At 40.8% G+C, this 25,516-nt stretch overlaps 1 protein-coding gene across 2 annotated transcripts in view; it reads left to right on the top strand.

Annotated features, from left to right (window-relative positions):
- OSMR (oncostatin M receptor) overlaps positions 1–25,516 on the top strand; it is a 76,760-nt gene that overhangs the window by 13,701 nt on the left and 37,543 nt on the right. The window contains exons 2-4 of one of the 2 annotated variants that reach the window (XM_070743421.1): positions 14,703–14,816; positions 18,700–18,778; positions 23,911–24,080. In XM_070743421.1, coding sequence (XP_070599522.1) covers positions 18,709–18,778; positions 23,911–24,080 — 240 coding nt within the window. In that variant the 5' untranslated portion in view covers positions 14,703–14,816; positions 18,700–18,708. Of the gene's footprint in view, positions 1–14,702; positions 14,817–18,699; positions 18,779–23,910; positions 24,081–25,516 lie in introns of those variants that run through there. The other variant, XM_070743422.1, reaches the window with a different exon arrangement.

The raw sequence follows: 25,516 nt of genomic DNA, 5'->3' as shown, positions 1-25,516 counted from the left end.
AAGTTGAAAATCTATGATAATTTGGGCTTGCATTTTACTCCCAAATAACTGATTTCTTGTGGGGGGGGGGATTTTCATTAGTATCAAAACTATATTTGCATTGCTATTTTACAACCCTTATTTGATTGCAAAGTGCGTTTAGGTATACATAAGGAAAGCGTGCAAAAAGTTGGGTTGATGCAAGTTTACATGTATGTAAAAGAAGAAGGCATGTCACTACACCTCTGGAATCAACTCCCCCCGGAAATTAGAACTGCCCCTACCCTCCTTGTCTTTCGTAAGCTACTCAAGACCCACCTATACTGCCAAGCATGGGGGAACTGAGACACCTTCCCCAGGCTTTTATACTTTATGTTTGGTATGTATGTGTTGCTTGGTTTTAAATGATAGGGTTTTATATGTCTTTTTCTCTTTTAATATTAGATTTGTTCCACTGTAACATTGTTTTATTATCGTTGTGAGCCACCCCGAGTCTTCGGAGAGGGGCGGCATACAAATCTAATAAATTATTATTAAATTATTATTATTACATGATTGTGGTGACATTTTGATCCCTCTGGATAGCCTTGAATGAGACCTGTGGTAGGTCATTCCTCAAAATCTATCTTGGCCTCGATCTACAGTGGTACCTCTACCTAAGAATGCCTCTACTTACGAACTTTTCTACATAAGAACCCGGTGTTCAAGATTTTTTTGCCTCTTCTCAAGAACCATTTTCCACTTACAAACCTGAGCCTCTGAAACTGTAACCGGAAAAGGTAGGGAGAAGCCTCCGTGGAGCCTCTCTAGGAATCTCCAAGGAGGAAACAGGGCCTGAAAAGGCGGGGAGAAGCCTCTGTGGGGCCTCTCTAGGAATCTCCAAGGAGGAAACAGGGCCTGAAAAGGCGGGGAGAAGCCTCTGTGCGGCCTCTCTAGGAATCTCCCGGGAGGAAACAGGGACTCCACCCTCCCTGTGGTTTCCCCAATCGCACACATTATTTGCTTTTACATTGATTCCTATGGGAAAAATTGCTTCTTACAAACTTTTCTACTTAAGAACCTGGTCACGGAATGGATTAAGTTCGTAAGTAGAGGTACCACTGTATTTCCAGTTAGTGTAAACTACAATAAATCTGTTTCTTAGATATTCTTTTCCAAATAGGGAGAAGTGTTACTTTACCACCTCCCAAATATGAGAACTGTAATTAGCACAGGCCCATTTCCCTCTCTGGGTAATTTACCGTATTTTCTGTCTTTGGCATCTTGCCAACCCATTTTTTTCAACTTCCTCTTTCCTGACTGTGTACTTTTTTTCTTCCTATGCAACTTAGTAATAGGACAATGATCCATCATGTACACAGGGTTTTTTGACTCCAGAAACTTGGAGCTGGGTGGACTACGACTCCCAGAATTCCGCAGCTGGGTGAGGAATTATATTGGGTGGACTTCAACTCCCAGAATTCCCCAGGCAGCATGCATTGTCCACCTACCTTAAAGTTGCTGAGGTTAAGAAACACTGAAATAGAAGGAAATTTGCAAGAACTTATGCACACAAATAACAGGAAAATGCATTGCTGCTATTTTGTTTTCTTTACAAATTTGTTCGCGCTGCCATGTATTGTTCGAATTTTAAACTTCTGTTCTGTTGTTGTTTTTGCCTGTATTTTTGGCGGGGGCAGAAATGGGTGTCAGCTGAGCTGATGTTTATATTTTAAAGGTTTTCCGTAACCCGCTTCTCCTCTTGGTGAGGGGAATTTGTAATTTTTCTAGCCTGCTGACCTTTCCCACAGCTGCTATTCGACCTTCTCAGGCTGGTAGAAATATAGCTAAGCATTTCCAAAGAAGCCCGTAACTTATTTGGAGAAGTGGACCTAAGAGGGGAAGAAAATGCTAGGGAACCAATTCAATGCAGGTAGTTACAACAATTTCGATTGTTTATGGCAAGGCGGTTATTAACCAAATGGCACCCAATTTTACAACCTTTTAGTTTGCTACAGAGTGTCAGTAGATCCATCACATGTTCTCATCATGTGATGGATCCATCACGAGTCTACGGAGAGGGGCGGCATACAAATCTAATTAATAATAATAATAATAATAATAATAATAATAATAATAATAATAAGATTTGTATGCAAATCACTGCATCTGTTAAATGGATCATGCCTTCTTTAAGGAAATCCAGCTCTGACAATTGACTTTGCTTGCTGGAAGCTGTTGTGGTTGGCTCTGGGCTAGCTCCTGCTCCGAGGACTGTGGGTGTTGGTTTGGGAGAATCCTCACGTTCTCAGAGACCGGTTTTACTGCCAACAGCTTCAGACAGTGAAGATTCTGTGTCAAGGGCAGACTCTGGGAGTGAAGCAGGATCGGATGATGAGGTAGTTACAGGCAGCCCATTAGCTAATTACTTCATTAGTGAGTCATCATCATTAGACTATGAGGAAGAGGGATTCATAGATGCTCGCAGGTGCAGGTTTATGACAAGAAGGGAACAACTGTGCAAGTATCATAGAAGATAAGGATACCAGTGGCTGGGGCAATTAGGCTAATAAGGCTGCTGATAAATTGCCAGCGTCCGCTGAGAGCGTCTGTAGAAGATAAGGATACCAGTGGCTGGGGCAATTAGGCTAATGAGGCTGCTGATAAATTGCCAGCGTCCGCTGAGAGCGTCTGTGGGAGATTATCCGTTTGGTGAGAGACGAGTGATGTTTGATTTTGGACTGCTCCAGGATTCATTCATTCATTCATTCATTCATTCATTCATTCATTCATTCATTCATTCATTCATTCATTCATTCATTTATTTGACTTTTTGAATATTTCACAGTTAAGTACAGCTTGAGGACTCTTGAAGGGGGATAGCTGTGACGTCTTCACAGCTGCCTTTATCTGCTCTGCTTTTGTTTCTGCTTTTCACAGCATTCCAGGCTCATGGTTTGTGGGAGAGCACAGTGCGTGTGTACAATATTTTTCTTTTGATAAACTGACTCTTTGTTTACTTTACAACAGTATGTGTGTTTGAATTTACACTTCAGACTTAATTGGGGCTCGTAACGTGAAGCCTGGCATAACAGAAGCTAGCTGGGAAGGTTGCACAAATGTGATCACATGATGTCAGTGTTGTAAATGCTCCTCGTCCAACTCTGGTAATGATAGATTCTGAGCAGGATGAGCCAGGCCCATCTTGGTACCCTGGGCCAGTGGTGTTGCCAACTGATGCAGAAAGTGAGAGTGAGAAAAAAATAGACCTGGATGAACCTTAGGGACTGCCAGAGGTGGCAGATATGCCAATGACAGTAGAGTCTGACTTAGGGGAGGAAAAGGAAGATCTGGAACCTTTGCTAGATTCTGCTAAGAATCCTTGGAGAAAAAATTGCCCTGTCTGCTGAGATCCTGGGAAGCTATAAAAGTAAGTCTGTGAAACTGGAGAATCTTTATCGCTTGAAGGAATGCAAGTAGCTTTGATCTTTGGCAGCAGCCTATCCGCGGAACTGTTATTTTATTTATTAGATTTGTATGCCGCCCCTCTCCATAGACTCGGGGCGGCTTTATATATACATTCTACTTTTCACCTTATATGGTAATGCAATGAAATATCACCCAGCATTGCTAAGCCTGACACATATTTTAATTACCTAATTGAGAAACTTGCCAAGATTATATCACATGCATGACTTTGGCTTGTAAAAATGAAACTTTATCTATAAAAGGATTGATTTGAAAATATCAATGCATGGATTCCTCCTTTATTTTAAAACTGTGAAAGCCCAGGATAGAACACTCAGGATACTGCATTTATTCTATTAGATAGAATAGAATAGAATATAATTTTATTGGCCAATTGTGATTGGACACACAAGGAATTTGTCTTGGTGCATATGCTCTCAGCGCACATAAAATAAAATATACATTTGTCAAGAATCATATGGTACGGCACTTAATGATTGTCATAGGGGTCAAATAAGCAATGAAGCAATATTAATAAAAATCTTAGGATATAAGCAACAACATGGGAGGAAATGGGTGATAGGAATGATGAGAAAAACTAGTAGAATAGAAGTGCAGATTTAGTAGAAAGTCTGACAGTGTTGAGGGAATTATTTGTTTAGCAGAGTGATGGCGTTCGGGAAAAAACCCCTGTTCTTGTGTCTAGTTGTCTTGGTGTGCAGTGCTCTGTAGCAACGTTTTGAGGGTAGGAGTTGAAACAGTTTGTGTCCAGGATGTGAGGGGTCAGTAAATATTTTTCCCGCCCTCTTTTTGACTTGTGCAGTATACAGGTCTTCAATGGAAGGCAGGTTGGCAGCAATTACTTTTTCTGCAGTTCTGATTATCCTCTGAAGTCTGTGTCGGTCCTGTTGGGTTGCAGCACCAAACCAGACAGTTATAGAGGTGCAGATGACAGACTGAATGATTCCTCTGCAGAACTGTATCAGCAGCTCCTTGGGCAGTTTGAGCTTCCTGAGCTGGTGCAGAAAGAACATTCTTTGTTGTGCTTTTTTGATGATGTTTTTGATGTTAGGTGACCATTTTAGGTCTTGAGATATGATAGAACCTAGAAATTTGAAGCTCTCTACTGTTGATACTGTGTTGTCTAGTATTACATTAGATCAGGGGTGTGAAGCTAGCAGCCCACAGGTCGAATGTGTCAGGCTTAGCAATGCTGGGTGATATTTCATTGCATTACCATATAAGGTAAAAAGTAGAATGTATATATAAAGTAAAAGGTAGAATGTAAGCATGCTAATGCTGAGTCACTGGGTGTGAATTGCAACCTGATTGGGCCAGGGCATTTATTTATTTATTATTATTTATTTATTGGATTTCTATGCCGCCCCTCTCCAAGTTCTCGGGGCGGCTCACAACACATAAAATATACAATGCACAATATCTTAATCCAATTAACTAATTAAAAATCTAAAAATATAAATTATAGGATGCGATCACTTGTGATTGGTGTGGTAATTTGCTCTTGATGGTGGTTGTTAGTTGGCTGGCTGGAGCAGTTTGAACGTGAGTTAGATATTGAGTAGAACTGAGATAGTGATACGAAGAAACCTGGGTTGGTTTGGTATCTAGAAACCTGGATTGGTTTTGTATCTACTTGTAACCTGGATTGGTTGAATATCTACTTGTAAGTAAGATGAATATAACTGATGTAAAGTTCCTGTATATAGAAGATATTTTTCACTGAAGAGTAAACTACTGTTTTATACAAATATGTCCTCGTCATTTATCTGGTTCATTAAATTGCCACAATAGATTCTGATATCTTATCTAGTCCTCCTGCATTACTCTGCATATCTGTACAGAATGTGTCATGTGCAGGCCATGCCCACCAGCAGTGGGTTGTTCCCGTTTCGGCCTAGTTCTGGGCGCATGAACCAGAAGCAACGGGATTTACAACCCACTACTGACAGCCATCCAGCTCCACAGGAAAACGTCATGGCACATCACATGGCACGTCCAGTCAACGAAGCAGTGGAAGTGATGTGCCGGTGCCTGGAGGCTGTTGGGGCCTGGATGGGTGTCAACAAACTCAAACTCAACCCAGACAAGACGGAGTGGCTGTGGGTTCTGCCTCCCAAGGACAATTCCATCTGTCTGTCCATTACCCTGGGGGGAGAATCATTGACCCCCTCAGAGAGGGTCCGCAACTTGGGCATCCTCCTCAATCCACAGCTCACATTAGAGAAACATCTTTCAGCTGTGGCGAGGGGGGCGTTTGCCCAGGTTTGCCTGGTGCACCAGTTGCGGCCCTATTTGGACCGGGAGTCACTGCTCACAGTCACTCATGCCCTCATAACCTCGAGGCTCGACTACTGTAACACTCTCTACATGGGGCTACCTTTGAAAAATGTTTGGAAACTTCAGATCGTGCAGAATGCAGCTGCGAGAGCAATCATGGGCTTTCCCAAATATGCCCATGTTACACCAACACTCCGCAGTCTGCATTGGTTGCCGATCAGTTTCCGGTCACAATTCAAAGTGTTGGTTATGACCTTCATGGCACCGGACCAAATTATCTCAGGGACCGCCTTCTGCTGCACGAATCCCAGCGACCAGTTAGGTCCCTCCCGTCAACTAAACAATGTCGCTTGGCGGGACCCAGGGGAAGAGCCTTCTCTGTGGCGGCCCCGGCCCTCTGGAACCAACTCCCCCCAGAGATTAGAATTGCCCCCACCCTCCTTGCCTTTCGTAAGCTGCTTAAAACCCACCTCTGCCGCCAGGCATGGGGGAATTGAGATACTCTTTCCCCCTAGGCCTATACAATTTTATGCATGGTATGTCTGTATATATGTTTGGTTTTTATAATAATGGGTTTTTAACTGTTTTTAGTATTGGATTATTATTATATGCTGTTTTATTACTGTTGTTAGCCGCCCCGAGTCTGCGGAGAGGGCCGGCATACAAATCCAATTAATAAATAAAATAAATAAATAAATAAATAAATAAATGAAGGCAACGTAACCCAGTGAGTTTGATGCCCATGCCTTATGTCCTGTCATGCATTGTAGCTTATTGGGCAGCAAGAGGTCATTTTCAATCTTTCAACGTCTTTCCTTCCACGGGATGTTTAGTCTCTTTAAATCTTCCAGGAATTTCCTTCGTCATATTGTTTGGCATCATCGTCACTCCACCATTGCCAGTTCGAAGTCCAGATCAGAAAGGAAGAGGGTTAGGTGTGGGGCTAGTAACCCGTCCTTGTAAAAAAAATCATTACAACTGCTACAGAATCAACAAGAAAAAACATCAGGATGTTGCAAGCATTGTACATACCAAATTTTGATCACATGATCATGGGATGCTGTATTACTGGTTGTTTGTGTGAAGACTGGCTCTATTTCAGTGGTGTGGTAACTTTGAGTGGTCACTAAATAACTAGGTGTAGGTTGAGTACTTCTCTGCATTCCTTCACCCAGAAGCATAAATATAGAAGAAACAAAGGTAGAAAAACAAGAAAAAGAAAGAGAAAATAGCAGATAGAGAAGAAAAAAGTAATGACGTCTACTTTTCTTCAATGCAGATTACAAAAATAATACCGTTTTAACCTTTTTGCTTTACATTTCTCTTTTCTAGTGATTTCTATAATTCCCAAACCATTCTAATCATCAAAGGCTAAAAACAAAGTTTCATTTTCTCAGTTTGAATTCAAAAGTCCAAATAGAAATAGAATTAGATAAATTATTTCCTTTAATTAAAACAGTCAAGAAACTAATAAACTTGTAAATCTTTACAATTGCATTATTTTTTAAATTTATTTTCTTATATATATAAAGCACAGAATATATGAGGTAGTTGAACCTTAATTCAAAATTGTTTTGTTTAAAGCAGTTTTATTTATTTATTTATTTATTAGATTTGTATGCCGCCCCTCTCCGTAGACTCGGGGAGGCTCACAGCAATAATAAACAATATATAACAAATCTAATAATTTAAAAGAAACACTAAAAACCCCATTATTAAAAGCAAACATACATACAAGCATACCATACATAACTGTATAGGCCCGGGGGAGATGTTTCAGTTCCCCCATGCCTGACGGCAAAGGTGGGTTTTAAGGAGTTTACGAAAGGCGAGGAGGGTGGGGGCAGTTCTAATCTCTGGGGGGAGCTGGTTCCAGAGGGTCGGGGCCTCCACAGAGAAGGCTCTTCCCCTGGATCCCACCAAACGGCATTGTTTAGTTGACGGGACCCGGAGAAGGCCAACTCTGTCAGTCGCTGGGATTCGTGCGGCAGAAGGTGGTCCCGGAGATATTCTGGCCCGATGCCATGAAGGGCTTTTATAGGTCATAACCAACACTTTGAATTGTGACCGGAAACAGATCGGCAACCAATGCAGACTGCGGACTGTTGGTGTAACATGGGCATACCTAGGGAAGCCCATGATTGCTCTCGCAGCTGCATTCTGTACGATCTGAAGTTTCCGAACACTTTTCAAAGGTAGCCCCATGTAGAGAGCGTTACAGTAGTCGAACCTCGAGGTGATGAGGGCATGAGTGACTGTGAGCAGTGACTCCCGGTCCAGATAGGTCCGCAACTGGTGCACCAGGCGAACCTGGGCAAACGTCCCCCTCGCCAGAGCTGAAAGATGGTTCTCTAATGGAATTTATATTGGAATAACCCTGGATTCATGTTTAGATTTTTTAGATAGAGATTAGAAAAGGATGTGCAATAATACACTGGTGAATATATGTGTGAGTTTGTTGCAGATCACTGATGAAGAATCCAGCTTCTCTCTGTAGGCGGACAGTGTGGCATTTGGATTCATTCTAATACTGTATTTTACTGATGCGTTTATTCATGTCTGCTGATTCACACAGTGCTTAATTGTGTACACATTGACTGTTGTGTAGACAGATGAGGTATGTGCATACTGACTCCTCAAATCTCTTAGCCTCATTTCTGCATCCCAGATAGCTTCGAGTGTCTCTACGTAAATGATTGTTTGTTTGTCTGTCATAATAGATCGAGAAATTGTGTAATACTGGGAAACCACAATGTTTTTGTCGTTGGTAGAAAAACAAAATAGTGGATGTGGGGGTTGAGAGAGAAATGCTTGCTGTAACTTTATCTTTTCATCTATGGCTTCCAAAGATTGAAATAATAAAATGCAAGAAAAATCTTATACACACAAACCTGTTGTGTAATTTTTCATCCCCCCAAACCATGGAAAAGTGAAGCTACTGAAGTTTGGCAGTGCCTTCTAGTAGTATTCCAGGAATTCAAGTATTGTTGTTACTTAGATTTATGTCTTGTCTTTCTTCAGGACTTGGCGTGTTTTATGTGCAGATTATTTCATCCTTACAAGCCCTGTCTTGTGAGGGAAGTTGGTCTAAGAAGGAGCAATTTCCTCGAATTACTCAACGCATTTTTACGGCTGTGATTAGCTTTGTCCCCCTGCTCTTAATTCACCAGGGCCAGCAAAGGGATAATGGGCAGCCTCATTTTGAAAGACTCTTCTTCTTCCTAGCATTATTCTTCTGCCGCACGAATCCCAGCGACCGGAGAGCTCCACAGAGTTGGTCTCCTTAGGGTCCCATTGACTAAACAATGCCTGCTGGCAGGACCTAGGGGAAGAGCCTTCTCTGTGAGGGCCCCGGCCCTCTGGAATCAGCTTCACCCTCCTTGCCTTCCGAAAGAGTTTAAAAACTCATCTTTGCTGCTAGGTTTGGGGTTTTTAGATCTTCCCCCCGACCAATGAATGTTTTTAGTATGATTATCGAATGAATGGTAATGATAGTTTTTTAATTAGAATTTTAAAGATTCTTTTAATGTATTATTAATTGGGTTGTTATTTTCTGTTTTCTGTACATGCTGTGAGTCCTCGGATAGGAGCGGCATACAAATCCAATTAAATAAATAAATAAAACAAATATTCCCCACACTATGGCAAGGTCCGCTCCTTATTTCAGAAGACTAAAGTGCTTTAAAAAGCCTTTTTCAGATCAGTGTGAATTGACTGACGAGTTGACGATTGAGTGCAGAGGATTCACACTGATCAGTGTAAATCCTCCGTACTTTCATGAATCTCATCAGATTAGCAATGAAAGACTTTTATTCTTACCGTCACTGCTAACCTGTGCTGGAAGAAATACCGCATTTTTCGGAGTGTAAGACACACCAGAGTTTTAAGACGCAGCTTAATTTTGGGGAAGGAAAATAGGGAAAAGAATCTGCTTACCAGATATTTATCTGGCTAACATCCTTAGTCTGGTCAGCTTTAGCACATTATTTTATCCCCTGGTTAGGGCTTAAAAAAAACTTTTTTTAGAGAGAGTAAGAATGAAAGCGCTTGCAAGTCAGTAAGAACTGGGAAAATCATTAACACCTGGTTAGGGCTGGAAAGAAACATTCGGAGCAAGTTAGACCAAGGGGGGAAAACCTGCAAAGATTTAGGGCTTGGAAAACATTCTTTTCAAAGAGCAACAATAATAGAGTTTGCAAGCCGGTAAGAGCTGGGAAAATCATTAGAACCTGGTTAGGGCTGGAAAGAAACATTTGCAGCAAGTAGACCAGTGGAAAAAACCCTGCAAAGACTTAGGGCTTGGAAAACATTCTTTGCAAAGAGCAACAATGAAAGAGCTTGCAAGGTAAGAGCTGGGAAGGATCGTTAGCACCTAGTTAGGGCTGAAAAAGCTACATTCAGAGTATAAGACATACCTGAATTTTCAGCCTCATTAGGGGAGGGAAAAGTTGTGTCTTATACGCCAAAAATACGGTATCCATCTGGTTCAGTTCCAAGCTGGAAGAAAAGCACTGGAGATGAAATGGAGGCTGCTTGGAAAGAGGATCCATTTACTGGTGAACAGGACTACATGTTTATGGTCCTAGTGCGACTGACCCCATGCAATTGAGAGTAAGGGGTTTTTTTTACATCTTCTCTTAGGCTTTGCACTTGAGCTTCCTGTTCCTGTGCAAGAACATGTATTCTATTGGCTGATGTCAGACTCCCATGGGGCCATGTAGGGGTTATGTAGGGGTCATCGCTGGCTCTACAGGCAAGGTACAAACCCCGTGTGTGTGCTACGTTTAGTTGAAGTTTGGAGGGTTATGCAATAATTCCTATTATAGCAATAGCATTTAGACCAGCGATGGCATCCGGAGTCATATCTGCTGGCACTCGAGCCGCTGCCGTAATGAATCAGAAGTGCACATCTGGATGATGGCCAGCTGATTTTCGGCTTGTGCAGAGGCTCTATTAAGGCATTTTCAGCCTCCGGTGGGCCTTTGGAGAGGCAGAGAATCCATTTTGCTCTTACCAGGCTCCAAGAGTGACTCTGGAGCCTGGATAGCGTAAAAAATGGGCCTACCAGGCCCAACTGAAGTCAAAAATTGGAGCGGGAGGATTGTGTGTGCATGCAGAGGGGGCGAGGCAGCAAGGGGAATCACATGTGCATACTCAGGGGACTTTTGTATTATGGGTATTGGTGGGCACTTGCATGGGCACCCTAGCATGCACTTATGTGCTTTTGGAACTCGGGGGGGGGGGAAAGGTTTGCCATCACTGATTTAGACTTATACAGTATACCACTTCATAGTGCTTTTACAGCCCTCTCTAAGTGGTTTACAGAATCAGCATCTTGCCCCCCGACAATCTGGGTCATCATTTTACCCACCTCGGAAGGATGGAAGGAGGGCTGAGTCAGCCTTGAGATGGTGGTGAGATTTGAACTGCTGAATGACAGCTAGCAGTTAGCTGAAGAAGCCTGCAGCGCTAAGCCTGCACTCTAACCACTGTGCCACCCTGGCTCATGCTGGGGAATTCTGGCATTCATTAATGGCTTAACAGCTTTGCCTTAATGGCATATTATTATTATTGTTATTATTGTTATTATTGCTATTGTTATCATTATTATTATTATTATTATTATTATTATTATTATTATTATTATGTCAGTACAACACAGCAAACGAGATCACTATGCTGGATTTCGTATTTCATCACCAGTCGGGCACTTTCCAAGCACCTAGGACTGCGTGATGTCGCGGCGAATTATGTTTGCCGATCCCAGTAAAGCAGCCTTTTGCAATTATTATTATTATTATTATTATTATTATTATTATTATTATTATTATTATCATCATCATCATCATCATCATCATCATCATCATCATCATCTTGGGTGAGGGCTAATCTGCCTTTGTTCAGATTTTTTGCTGCAGGAAGTAATGGATGATCAAATCTGTATTTCTAAAAGCTGCTCCAGCTCAGGATCTGCTTGGGGGCTAGGCCTCCTTAGGATTTTTTAAAATTTCTCTTTTAGGTGAAATATTTCATCCTGCTTTTTAAAAATATTCCTCAAAATATTTCATTCTGCTAGGAGGGATGGTGGTGGCTTCCCACAGCTGATGAGATTCCTGTATTGGGCTAAGAGGAACACCAGTCAATTCACACTGGTCATATTCAGCCTTTTTTTTAAAAAAAAAATAAACTTTATTAATGTTCAATTAAAAAAGACATACAAACTTACAAACATTTAAACACATATTAGGGGTTACAATTACCCCTCTTTTCTTGAATTCAATTTTTAATACAGAAAAAAGGATAAAAGCTTAAATCTTTAAATCAAACTAATATTCTAATTGAAAAGAAGAACTATTGTTTACATATTCTAATAGACATAAAGTTAAATTGATAAAATAGAAAAGCCAACAACACTAAAAACAATAAAAATATCAATAACATTTAATTATATTCATACCGTTCTCATTACCTTATTTTCAAGTTTATTCTTATCTATCCATGTATAAACTTTATCCCAAATAATATAAAAGTCAGATTCTTCTTGATCATTCAGCCTTCTCGTCATCATATCCATCTCTGCACACTCCAGAATTTTTTTAACTACCTCCTCTTTTTTGGGGATATCTTCCCCTATCATATTCAGCCTTCTAATCAAGCCTTCCCTGATCAGAAATCTCTTGTCATATCACAACTGTCATAATTCACAGGCAACTCAGTCTGCCTGGAAATCTTAGGCACTGTATTCCCAAACCTTTGTTTCTGATTCCTGGCAGGACAACAATAGAAGGGAGGAAGAAATCATTAAGGAACCTCTGAAGTTTCCATTACATCAGCTTCCACCACATGAGACTATATTCAGCAGAAAAACCCAAAGTTGAACTTTAAGCAGCCACTTTAAATAACCAGGTTCAAGACTTCTCTTCATGTGAAACTCAAGGGTATTCTGACGTATGATCTCTTCTGTCTACTTTTATTTTCCTGGAAGGCTGACTAAGTGAGCAGTGAAAATAAATTCCAAATGAAGTCAAGAAATGATGTTCGTTCATAAACAGCATGCAGAATGGGTAAATTCTTGAATCTTTGATCAGGCTATTCTGCAGATTCTGTATCTGTCAGCCTGGAGCCCTGCTGGGGAAAAATAATAATAATAATAATAATAATAATAATAATAATAATAATTTATTAGATTTGTATGCCGCCCCTCGGAGGGTGGGGAAAATAGAAGGAAAAGGGGGGACATGATCGAAACATTTACATATATTTAAGGGTTAAATAAGGTCCAGGTGGGAAGTGTTTTTAATAGGAAAGTGAACACAAGAACAAGGGGACACAATCTGAAGTTAGTTGGGGGAAAGATCAAAAGCAACATGAGAAAATATTATTTTACTGAAAGAGTAGTAGATCCTTGGAACAAACTTCCAGCAGACGTGGTAGATAAATCCACAGTAACTGAATTTAAACATACCTGGGATAAACATATATCCATCCTAAGATAAAATACAGAAAATAGTATAAGGGCAGACTAGATGGACCATGAGGACTTTTTCTGCCGTCAGACTTCTATGTTTCTATGAATAGAATAGAATAGAATTCTTTATTGGCCAAGAGTGATTGGACACACAAGGAATTTATCTTGGTGCATATGCCCTCAGTGTATATAAAAGAAAAGATACATTTGTTGAGAATCATGAGGTACAACACTTAATGATTGTCATAGGGGTCAAATACACAATGAGAAAACAATATTAATAAAAATCTTAAGAGTATAAGCAACAAGTTACAGTCATACAGTCATAAGTGGGAGGAAATGGGTGATAGGAATGCGGAGAAAAAACTAGTAGTAATAGTAGTGCAGACTTTGTAAATAGTTTGACAGTGTTGGGGGAATTATTTGTTTAGCAGAGTGATGGTGTTTTCTGGGTCCCGTCTACCAAACAATGTCGCTTGGCGGGACCCAGAGGAAGAGCCTTCTCTGTGGCGGCCCCGACCTCTGGAACCAACTCCCCCCAGAGATTAGAATTTCCCCCACCCTCCTTGCCTTTCGTAAGCTGCTTAAAACCCACCTCTGCCGCCAGGCATGGGGGAACTAAAATACACTTTCCCCCTAGGCCTTCACAATTATACGTATGGTATGTTTGTATGTATGATTGGTCTTTATATAATGGGTTTTTAACTGCTTTTTTCGTATTGGAGTCTGCGGAGAGGGGCGGCATACAAATCCAATTAATAATAATAATAATAATAATAATAATAACAACAACAACAACAACAATAACAATAATAATAAAAAAAACAAAAAACCCTGTTTTTGTGTTTAGTTGTTTTGGTGTGCAGTGCTCTGTAGCGATGTTTTGAGGATAGGAGTTGAAACTGTTTATGTCCAGGATGCGAGGGGTCAGTAAATATTTATAACTATAAAAGGTTTAAATAATAAAGCCACAGCATATTTAAGGGGTATGAAAGAAACCAATTTTTGTCCAAGATTTAAAGGAGGCACCTGGCCTTCCGATAATTGCGTTTTATGGAGTGCTCTATGTGTCCTGCAGGCTGTAGAGGTAAAAGACTGAACGTTAATAAGTAGGATTGAAAAATCCTTTTACAGTAACCACCTTTTAAAAATTACCGTCCAAAATCTCATAAGCTCTTAGATGAGAAAGCATAATAAACATTGGGGCAGCAAAAAACCATCTGCAGCTATAAAGCATAGCAGGCCTTCCCTTGTTATCAATTCAATTTTTATCGTTAATCATTTTCTCAGATAAAGTTTTCAAACTGATTCTTTGTGGTGGGGAGTTGCATTTGTCTTTCTTTAGTCTCCTATCTGCAGTTTAACCTTGCTTCTACCCCACATTCTTTCTCTGGTCTCCCTTCCCTGCATTCACGTTTCTTAAATTTATTATTGATCTATCCAGGGCTACTAAGCAGTGTACAGTGTCACTGGGCTTTTTCCCACCCCTCTTATTTGTGTTCTTTTCCAGCGTTGGAACGTTTGAGGGTTCAAGAGCTCCGTGAACCAGAATCGCAACAGGACAACCTGTCAACCCCATGCTGAGAACTTCATCATTTCAGATCACATAATATCTCTGGAACCGGTAAATATTTGTGCTCCCTTCTCTTGTAATCTTCCCATTTCCTTCTCCATTAGGTCAAGGGCATGTCTCTACGTTTTACGTTTGCTCCATTGCAGCCCTGTCTCAACAGCCCTCTATTGTCTCAGACTAGGTTCACACAATTAGCAATCGCTTATTGAGTAAACCATTGTTAGCTGGGCTTGCCAAACAGATTATAAGAGATTATTTAGAGTGTGAGTCCAGAATTTTCTCATTTGTTTCGTATGTGTTTCTGAATACGTTCACTTTATTCAATATCTGTCTGATATTCTTTGGATGAAGGAATTTTAATCTATATTTAAGTGCTGCTAATAGCTTAGGTCTGGGATGGCGAACCTTTATAGAGACTTGATTTTAGTTAAAAATTATGTAATTTTATGGGGGCCTACGTTGTGTGAGAAGGGGGGTAAATTAATTATTTTAAATTAATTATAGGGGGTGGTTATTTTTTTTAAAAAAACTTTTTTTTATAGGAAAATGAACACAAGAACAAGGGGACACAATCTGAGGTTAGTTGGGGGAAAGATCAGAAGCAACGTGAGAAAATATTATTTTACTGAAAGAGTACTAGATGCGTGGAATAAACTTCCAGCAGGCGTGGTTGGTAAATCCACAGTAACTGAATTTAAACATGCCTGGGGTAAACATATATGCATCCTAAGATAAAATACAGGAAATAGTATAAGGGCAGACTAGATGGACCAGGAGGTTTTTTTCTGCCGTCAGTCTTCTATGTTTCTATGCTTCTAAGCACGGATGATTGGATGGAGAGTATGATTGGGATGAATGTTATGAATGGAAGGACCAGTTGCCTTGTGCTGTAGAGGCGGGAGGAGTGGGGGAGCAGAGGGCCAGAATATTCAATTTTTGAGGTGGCATGCAGAACCCTTTCCGCTGGCACGCATGCCATCACCCCAAGTCAGATGTCCCTGGCGTTTCTTTCGTGAGCTTCTGTTTCCCTGCAAATGATGAAACAGAAGTTCATGAAAGAAGAAGATCTTACCGCTTGCCAGTGTTGCGATGCCCCACCTTCCACAGGCCAGCTGGTCTTTGGATCTCTGCTGCATGTCCATGCATGTGCGCATGGATGTCCATTCATGCGTGCACTCATCTTTCAGTTTGGTCATGCACACATGCAGTTGGGGCACCCAAAGTCTAAAATGTTCACCATCACTGCTTAGCTTCTGTCCGAGTAAGAAATATAGGGTTGAATTTTCTTTCAGGCTGCCCCCAAAGCTCTTGTGATACTGAATTGAGGAGGTTGACCCTTGTGTTATTTTGTAATGATTAGAACAGAGTGGTGTGTCTACCCACCATCACACTTGCAAAAGGGACCTATCCCTTTGGTGAGTTCATATCATCTACTTTCCCCTCTGGGTGGGGGATGATGGGCTGAGCCACTAGGAACCCCTAGTTTCAGCAATCTAGTGTAGTGTTTCTCAAATTCAAGACCTTGAATAGAATAGAATAGAATTTTATTGGCCAAGTGTGATTGGACACACAAGGAATTTGTCTTGGTGCATATGCTCTCAGCGTACATAAAATAAAATATACATTTGTTAAGAATCCTGTGGTACAACACTTAATGATTGTCATAGGGGTCAAATAAGCAATGAAGAAGCAATATAAATGAAAATCTTAGGATATAAGCAATAAGTTATAGTCATATAGTCAACATGGGAGGAAATGGGTGATAGGAATGATGAGAAAAACTAGTAGAATAGAGTGCAGATTTAGTAGAAAGTCTGACAGTGTTGAGGGAATTATTTGTTTAGTAGAGTGATGGCGTTCAGAAAAAAACTGTTCTTGTGTCTAGTTGTCTTGGTGTGCTCTGCTCTGTAGCGACGTTTTGATGGTAGGAGTTGAAACAATTTGTGTCCAGGATGTGAGGGGTCAGTAAATATTTTCCCCGCCCTCTTTTTGACTCGTGCAGTATACAGGTCCTCAACGGAAGGCAGGTTGGCAGCAATTGTTTTTTCTGCAGTTCTGATTATCCTCTGAAGTCTGTGTCGGTCCTGTTGGGTTGCAGCACCAAACCAGACAGTTATAGAGGTGCAGATGACAGAAGAACTATGGACTTCAACTCTGTGCATTCCATAGGCAGCATGCTGGATGTGGGTATTGAAATCCACACATTTTCAAGTTGTTGAGATGATATAATGTAGTGATACCCAAAAGATTGACAGATTTCTGATAGCATGGAAGAGTCTACGGGATTACACATTGGTGCCTCGGGGGCAATATTTTGTGCAGCTCCAAATGAGAGAAGGGCTGGTTTATCAGGTTTGAAATAAAAGAAGCAGTATAGATCTTAAGATGAGATAATTTATACTTAGGACCCAAGCCAGTAACGGTCCATTTGCAACTTTGGGTTGCTTCATTAAGGAAGGAAGGAAGATCATGGATTCCTCTTGTAAATTGAATGTAGATATTTTATTTTACATCAGATTATGCTATGCAAAATCTTATCAACAACTTTTATATAAACCATTATCATTACTGCTGCTAATGTGGCTTTCAATTTACTTGCTGTATTTCCTTCCCTTCTGAGGTTAGTTATTTGCTATCTTTTCCTCTTACTCAACAGTATGCATGTGTTTTAACACCAGATGATGATGTTAAAACACATACGCACTGATGTTTCATGAATCCAGTGAGTTGGACTATACTGCAATAAAACTGGAGTCTTAAGCAGCCAACTGGGAGTCTTCGGAGAGGGGCGGCATACAAATCTAATAAACTATTATTATTATTATTATTATTATTATTATTATTATTATTATTATTATTTCCTATTTTATGTTAAATATAATGACTAAAAGGTTCATGTTGGTTTGAATACATTAAATGGTTTTTTTTAATTGTCAATGGGTGAGGGGGAACTATGCACAATCACTCCCCCCCCCCAAAAAAAAAATATTTTCACAGTGCCATGTATTTTGATGGATTGTACCCCCAAAGTGTTCAAGAACCATTGCATTTATAGCAATAGCATTTAGACTTATATACCACTTCATAGTGCTTTTACGGCCCTCTCTCTAAGCGGTTTACAGAATCAGCATATTGCCCCCAACAATCTGGGTCCTCATTTTACTTACTTCGGAAGGATGGAAGGCTGAGTCAACCTTGAGCCAGTGGTGAGATTTGAACTGCTGAACTACAGCTAGCAGTTAGCCTGCAGTTCTGCAGTCTAACCACTGCACCACCCTGGCTCATGCTGGGGAATTCTAGCAGCCACAGTCCACACATCCTGAAGTGGCAAATTCAAAAAATACTAATGAAAGCCTTCCAAACCTGATACCTCCCTTTAGATCAGTGGTTCTCAACCTTTCTAGTGCCACGACCCCTGAATACAGTTCCTCATGTTGTGGTGGCCCCCAACCATACGTCTAGCATCAATTCTCCCCACAGAGCTTTAAGCTGATTGGCAGGAAGGTCAGAGGGACACGCCCACTGTAAACACCTGATTGGTCAGATTGTAAAAATATGTTCCAAGGCACCAAATTAGAAGATTTAGTTCCTAACACCATAGGAAATTTGTCTTTTCTCATGATCTTAGGTGACCCCTGTAAAACGATTATTTGACCCCCAAAGGGGTCCCGACCCCCAGGTTGAGAACCACTGCTTTAGATAATTTGGCTACAATTTCTGTACTTTTCAGTAATGCTGATCGGGGAAAATATTGTATCCCAATATGTTAAGAAGCCATGTATGAGGACTGGCCAACCCCATTGAATAAGATCCACCAACTGTTTTGATATATGTTTATTTCAAGTGGCATGAAAATTAGTGTGAGATTGCTGAAGAAGTGGACAACCTGATTGATCAAAAGGAACTCTATTCTGTTTTTGCTTATATCTTTCAGGAGTAACAGATGGACCATTGTATATTCCACACAATACTTCTCTGCATACCATTATGTCTTGGTCTGGTTCACAGTCAAGGTATCTCTCTCTCTCTCTCTCTCTCTCTCTCTCTCTCTCTCTCTGTCCGTCCGTCCGTCCGTCCATCCATCCATCCATCCAGTGTAGGGCTACCAAATTTTTTACTACCAAACTGTGGGCGTGGCTTATGCATTTTCTTTCAATATCTTTGAGTGCAAATTGGGTGCTCTGGGGTGGAGCTCCATTTTTGCTACCCCACTGCATTTGCCCCTGTCCAGGAAGTAGCCCTCAATCTATCTTTCAATCTCTCTCTCTCTCTCTCTGTCTAGACTTCTATGCTATCCAATCCCGAAGGACTCAGGGCGGCTTACAACACTACACAATTACAAATACAATAAAAAAGAAGTCAAACTATAAATTAAAACCAATTTAAACCCACGATTAAACTATCCAATCAGCATACGTGCATATCCTTCACACAATTTAGCCATAATAGATGTCAATTCATGGCCCCCGGGCCTGCCGGCAAAGCCAGGTCTTTGCAGTCTTGCCAAAGGCCAGCAGGGTGGGAGCAGTATGGACATTGGTGTGTGTGTGTGTTGATTCCATAGAGCCGGAGCGGCAACAGAGAAGGCCCTCCCCTGCGGCCCCATCAACCTGCATTGCTTAGTCGATGGGACCTGAAAACGGATTGTTTCTTAAGTTCTGGTGGGCCCAGTAGGGTCATGTTTCGCCCCCCTCCCCCAGGCTCCAAAGACTTCCAGGAAGTTGGGGGAGGGTAAAAACGCCCTCTCCCACCCCCGGAGCCTTCCTGGAAGCCAAAAACACCCTCCCAGAGCCTCTGGGTGAACCAAAAATCAGCTGGCCGGCACACACATGCACGTTGGAGCTGAGCTAGGGCAACAGCTCCCGTGCCAGCAGATATAGCTCTGTGTGCCACCTGTGGCACCTATTCCATAGGTTCACCATCACTGTGTTAGAGAATTTACTTCCTGTTGTAGAAATAAAACAGAAGCTTTCACAACCGACGGCTTTTAGCTGAATCAAATAATTTATTTATAATCATATCAAAAATATTTACAATACCATATATTCTTCATTACAGTAGGTTGAGAGCAGATACCTTACAGAGATCATACTTCATGGAGACTTAATACCGACATAACTGGAGCTGAGTTGGAGCTTAACTGAGACTGAACCCGAGCTGAGACTGGAGACCACACTGCTCCAAGCCTAGTTCCCTGCATGTGCTTAGTAGCACTTAACTCTTATTGGCTGACGGAGCTGCCACATGACTCTTCCAAGCTCATGAATATTCCAACAAAACACATCTGCTATGATTCAATGGCTGAACTTTGAGTTTAGATAACTTTCAGGGTGCAGGACAAGTTCTTGTGAATTTATTTATTGATTAATTTATTGATTGAATTTATAAGCTGTCCTTCTCCTAGTAGACTCAGGGCGGCGTACAACAGTAGTTTAGTTTTATTGGATTTGTATGCCGCCCCTCTCCGTAGACTCGGGGCGGCGAACAACAGTGGTAAAAACATACGACAATCCAATACTAAAACAGCTAAAAACCCTTATTTTAAAACCAATCATACATACAAACATACCATACATAAATTGTAGAAGCCTAGGGGGAAAGAATATCTCAGTTCCCCCATGCCTGAGGACAGAGGTGGGTTTTAAGAAGCTTACGAAAGGCAAGAAGGGTGGGGGCTATTCTAATCTCTGGGGGGAGTTGGTTCCAGAGGGCCGGGGCCGCCACAGAGAAGGCTCTTCCCCTGGGTCCCGCCAAACGACATTGTTTAGTTGATGGGACCCGGAGAAGGCCAACTCTGTGGGACCTAATTGGTCGCTGGGATTCGTGCGGCAGAAGGCGGTCCCGGAGATAACCTGGCCTGGTGCCATGAAGGGCTTTATAGGTCATAACCAACACTTTGAATTGTGACCGGAAACTGATCGGCAACCAATGCAGACTGCGGAGTGTTGGTGTGACATGGGCATATTTAAAATCTTTACAAAAATTAAAATGCCCCAATACATAAAATAAGTACAGATAGAAAGACACAATCATCACCCATACATACTAGTGGCCGGAGCGGAGAACTACCGCTCAACGGCCCCAGGCCTACCGACATAAATGTGTTTTCAGTGCCTTTCGAACAACTTGCGTGGTCTGTCAAAGCCAGAGTGGCTCCATGTGAACTTTCTAAGATACCAGACAAAGAAAGACACCCTGAAGACCACTTCTTTTATTTGAACTGAATTTTGCAACATGTTTCCTTTCCCTCTCTTTTATCTTCATGAGAATTAGGGAAGATAAAGTGCTATCTGAGAGGTTCGTGCAAACCAATTTCTTGGCTTGGGTTCAAGTTTTGTTTATCTGATTATTGCTTTGTTAGCCTATTTTTCTCTTGTCCTTGAAGGCCATCCCCTATATTCATTACACTATAATATTGCAAGAATCTTTAGTGATATGACCGTTGTCTTTCTTGCTCTACTTTATCCCAAACCTTTTCCTCTGAAGAAACATAGTCTAGAATCTTCTCCCTTTCTAAGAAATAGTGTGGCAGTCAGCTCTAGATTAGGTTTGAAGGAGATGACCGTGGAATCAAGTCAGATTCCACCACCCTAAACAGTGTTCCCTCTAATTTTTTTTTTTGGGGGGTGGGCGGAAAAGTATAGTATCTGAGCGGCAGTCCCTTTGGGACTGGGCGGCACAGAAATAATAAATAAATAAATAAATAAATAAATAAATAAATAAATAAATAAATAAATAAATAAATAAATAAATAAATAAATAAATAAATAAATAAATAAATAAATAAATAAATAAATAAATAAATAAACAAACAAACAAACAAACAAACAAACAAACAAAAAACTCACCGTGTTTTGCCTCAGAGAATTTCAAAATAAAATACTGTACTGTGTGTCTATAACAGTGAGCTCATAATAGGGCAACTCTATCAATATCAAAATGCCACTTAAATAGTTGAGCTAGTTTCAAACTAGATTTTGATTTTCTTTCTCTCTTCCTTACTCCCATTCTTTTTCTTTCTCTGTTCCTTCCTCTCTTTCTTCTATCTGTTTCTCTCTCTTCCTCTCTTCCTCTCTCTCTCCTTCCCTCTCACTCTTTCCCTCTCGGCTTCTGGGCAGGTTTGGAAAACTCTGAGTTGATGATGATTTTTAAGTGAGCGATTGCTCACTGCTCAGCTTAGAGGGAACTATGACCCTAAATATATCCTCATCCTACTGAGACCACATGGAGTTTGTATTAAAATCATATAAGACTGCAGAGGGACTGGAGACTTGGAAATACCGTAAGAGCAGAGGAGCAAAAGTGATTGTGGATCTAGAGAAAGACCTGAGAGTGCCAGCCAGTGGAACCAACTCCCCCCAGATATCAGAGTTGCCCCCACACTCCTTGCCTTTCGTAAGCTCCTTAAAACCCACCTCTTTCGTCAGGCATGGGGGAATTGAGACTTTCCCCTCCCCCTAGGCTTATAAAATTTATGCATGGTATGTCAGTATGTATGATTGGTTTCTTAAATTGGGTTTTTTCAAATTAACTTAAATATTAGATTTGTTTACATTGTATTATTATTGTTGTTAGTCGCCCCGAGTCTGCGGAGAGGGGCGGCATACAAATCTGATTAATAAATAATAAATAAATAAATGCCACGTTCCAAAACTATAAGAACAACCTTCTTTCCTATAAATTTAACAATAAGTTTAAATTTAACAGTAAGTAACAAAAAAGATAGATCTGGGGAAAATTTATGGATTATCATTTTGTCAGTTTACCATATTATTCAGAGTATAAAATGCACATTTTTACCCCCCAAAAGATGTGAAAACTTGGGTGCATCTTATACACTTAATGTAGCCCTACCCAGCTGCCACCACCCTTTGGCCTCTGTCTCCCAGCAATTTACCTCCTTGGAGCAAACAGGGCAGAGACTGATTAGCACAAGCAACTGATTATCAGTCTCCCGACCAACAGCTGATTGAGGCTGCAGGCAAACCCATGCTAAAATGAAAGTGAAACTAAAACTTCAAGGAAGCAAATTGCTGGGAGGCAGAGGCAGAATTATATTTTCTTGTGCCAATGAGTCACATGCAAGGAGGTAAGTCAATAACTATAAATGTCTATAGAATGTTCAAATTATTAGACTTATTTTTTAAAGACTGCTTTATTATTGTTCTTGACAACTTAACAAAATGAAAAAGCTTTTAAAAATAAATGCTTGATCTGAAGAGGCCCAGTGCTATTGTATCTTTTTCTAAATAGCAGGGAATAATGTTTACTTCAAGAAAGCCACATCAATTTTAACAGCATCTGTACAAGTATAATCTGAAATGTAAGAGTGTCCTGTTTAGTATTAAGGTATCTGAGTTAAATCCTGACTTAGTCAGATTTGGAGTAAATCTGTTTAAATAATTGGGAGGAGTTAGTGTGACTACATTCATATACTGCCATAATGTACATGGGTCAGACACACATGTCCCGAAATACACAGCAAATAATGTATATCATCAGTGTTGTTTGCTAGGAAGCAAATTGCTGGGAGGCAGAGGCAGATCTCCCCCCCCCCCCCCTTGTTTCCTCACCCAAAACTAATGTGCATCTTATAGTCTGGGGCATTTTATACTCTGAAAAATATGGTAATTTTCTTTTTATGATTGCAATTTGATTGTAATTGATTTTATGATTGCTTGCTACTCAAAATCAACAATTTGAGATAGTCGGTCATATACAATTAATTAATTAGTTAGTTAGTTAGTTAGTTAGTTAGTTAGTTAGTTAGTGAATGTATGAATGAAATGAATGAATAGATGAATGGATGAATGAATGAATGAATGAATGAATGAATGAATGAATGAATGAATGAATAATTTGGGAGATAATGATAAGTGTTGGTATTTTTCTGAGTTGGTGCATACTGTTAACTCTTGTTTTTAATCTTTTCTCCCTGTTTTATCACTCTAAGCGAGTGGGTAAAAAGCAAGACCAGAATCCAACCTGAATCAGATTCATGGCCGCCAAACGCAAATTCTTGCCTCTTAACTAAAGAGCATATTAATTAAAATTAACATGCAAATTGAAACTTCATATTATGGAAAATATTATACAGAAATAAATAAGATTATTTTCCCATTTTTTTCATTCTTTTTTCCATCAGACAAGTGGGTGTTTGAACCAAGAAACCTTAGGATTCACTCAGATAAGTCTCTTCAGCAACTGATACTGAAATGGGATGTCAGTGATGACTCTGAAGCATATAATTCCAAAATAAACATTGTTTTTAACATTGAAATTCGTTTAAGAGAAGAAGAAAGAATTCTTGCGAATGTAAGTATCATTCTGAAAACTAGGCTTAGTTATTTATATCATCTTTCTTTTGAATCCAATTCTAATTTGGTGGGAAATAAATATTAAAACTCAAGCTAAATCCAAACTGGATGCATGCATATAAATAGTGGGGATTATTTATCTGCTCTTTAAGAAGCTTTCACTTCTTCTTTTTCTTGTTAAAAAGCAAGTTCCAGAAGCTGAAACAGGAAGTAAAATAAGAATTTGATAGTCTATATCAGAGGTCCCCAACCTTTTTTGCACCAGGGACCGGCTTTAAGCTAGACCAGTTTTCCATGGCCCGGTGGGGGGGGGGGAGCTAGCTGTCAGCGGCGCCGTAAAAGGGGCGATCAAGAGAGGAATGGGTGAATGAATGGACGGAGGGTGGGAAGGAAGGAAGGAAAGAGGGAAGGGACAGGAACAAAAGAAGGGTGCAAAGGAAGCAAGGAAAGGTGTGAAAGGGGAGAGTAATAGAGGAAGGAGTGAAAGAAGGGAATGACGGAGGAAAGAAGGGAGGAAGGAAAAGGAAAGCAAGAAATGGAGGGAGGAAAGGAAGGAAAGAAAGAAAGAAAGGGGGAAGGGACAGGAACATAGGAAGGAAGCAAGGAAACTTATGAAAGGGGAGAGTAAGGGAAGAAGGTAGGAAGGAGAAAGAAAAGAAGAAATAGAGGAAGGGAAGGTAAAAGAGAGAAAGAAAAAGAGCAAGAAAGAAAGCAAGAAAGAGAAAGAAAGAGGCAACTTCAAAGAAAGGCTCACTGAGCATCTCTCACTCTCTCTCTCTTTCTATCCCTCTTTCTTTCTTTCTCTTCCTTTCTCTCTCTCCTCTTCCTTTATCTCCTCTCTCTCTCCCTCTCTCTTTCTCTCCCCCCTCTCTCCCCCTTTCCCTCTCTCCCTCTCTTGCTATCTCTCCCCCCTCTCTCTTTCTCTCTCTCTCCCCCTCTTTCTCTCTCTCTCCCCCTCTTTCTCTCTCTTCTTCTCACTTTCTCTCTCTTGTTTTCTTTCTGTCTCTTTTGCTTTCTCTCTCTCTCACTCTTTCTTGTTTTCTTTCTCACGCTCTTTCTCTCTCTTGTTCTCTCTCTTGCTATCTCTTTCTCTCCCCCCCTTCTCACTCTCTCTTTCTCACTTTCTCTCTATCTTGCTGTCTGTTGCTCTCACTCACTCTCGTTCTCTCTCCGTTCTTCTCAGCGATGACGCGCGCACGCCCTGCCCGCCTCACCTTTGCGAGAGCACTTTCGCCCCGGGCTCTCAGCAAGGGGGTTTGCAGGAGAGGCGGGGCCGGCGAAGGTGATATTGAATGTCGGGGGAGAACGGGCAGTTGCACGCGCTCCCTATCTCCCTGCTAGCCCACTCGGAATATTCAAAATAAGAAAAGCCTTCGCCGGCAAAGGTTTTTCTTATTTTGAATATTCCGAGTGGGCTAGCAGGGAGATAGGAAG

Source organism: Erythrolamprus reginae, chromosome 2, assembly GCF_031021105.1.
Source record: "Erythrolamprus reginae isolate rEryReg1 chromosome 2, rEryReg1.hap1, whole genome shotgun sequence".
In the NCBI taxonomy this organism is placed as follows: Eukaryota; Metazoa; Chordata; class Lepidosauria; order Squamata; family Dipsadidae; genus Erythrolamprus; species Erythrolamprus reginae.
This window is presented reverse-complemented; position numbering and strand designations above follow the sequence as displayed.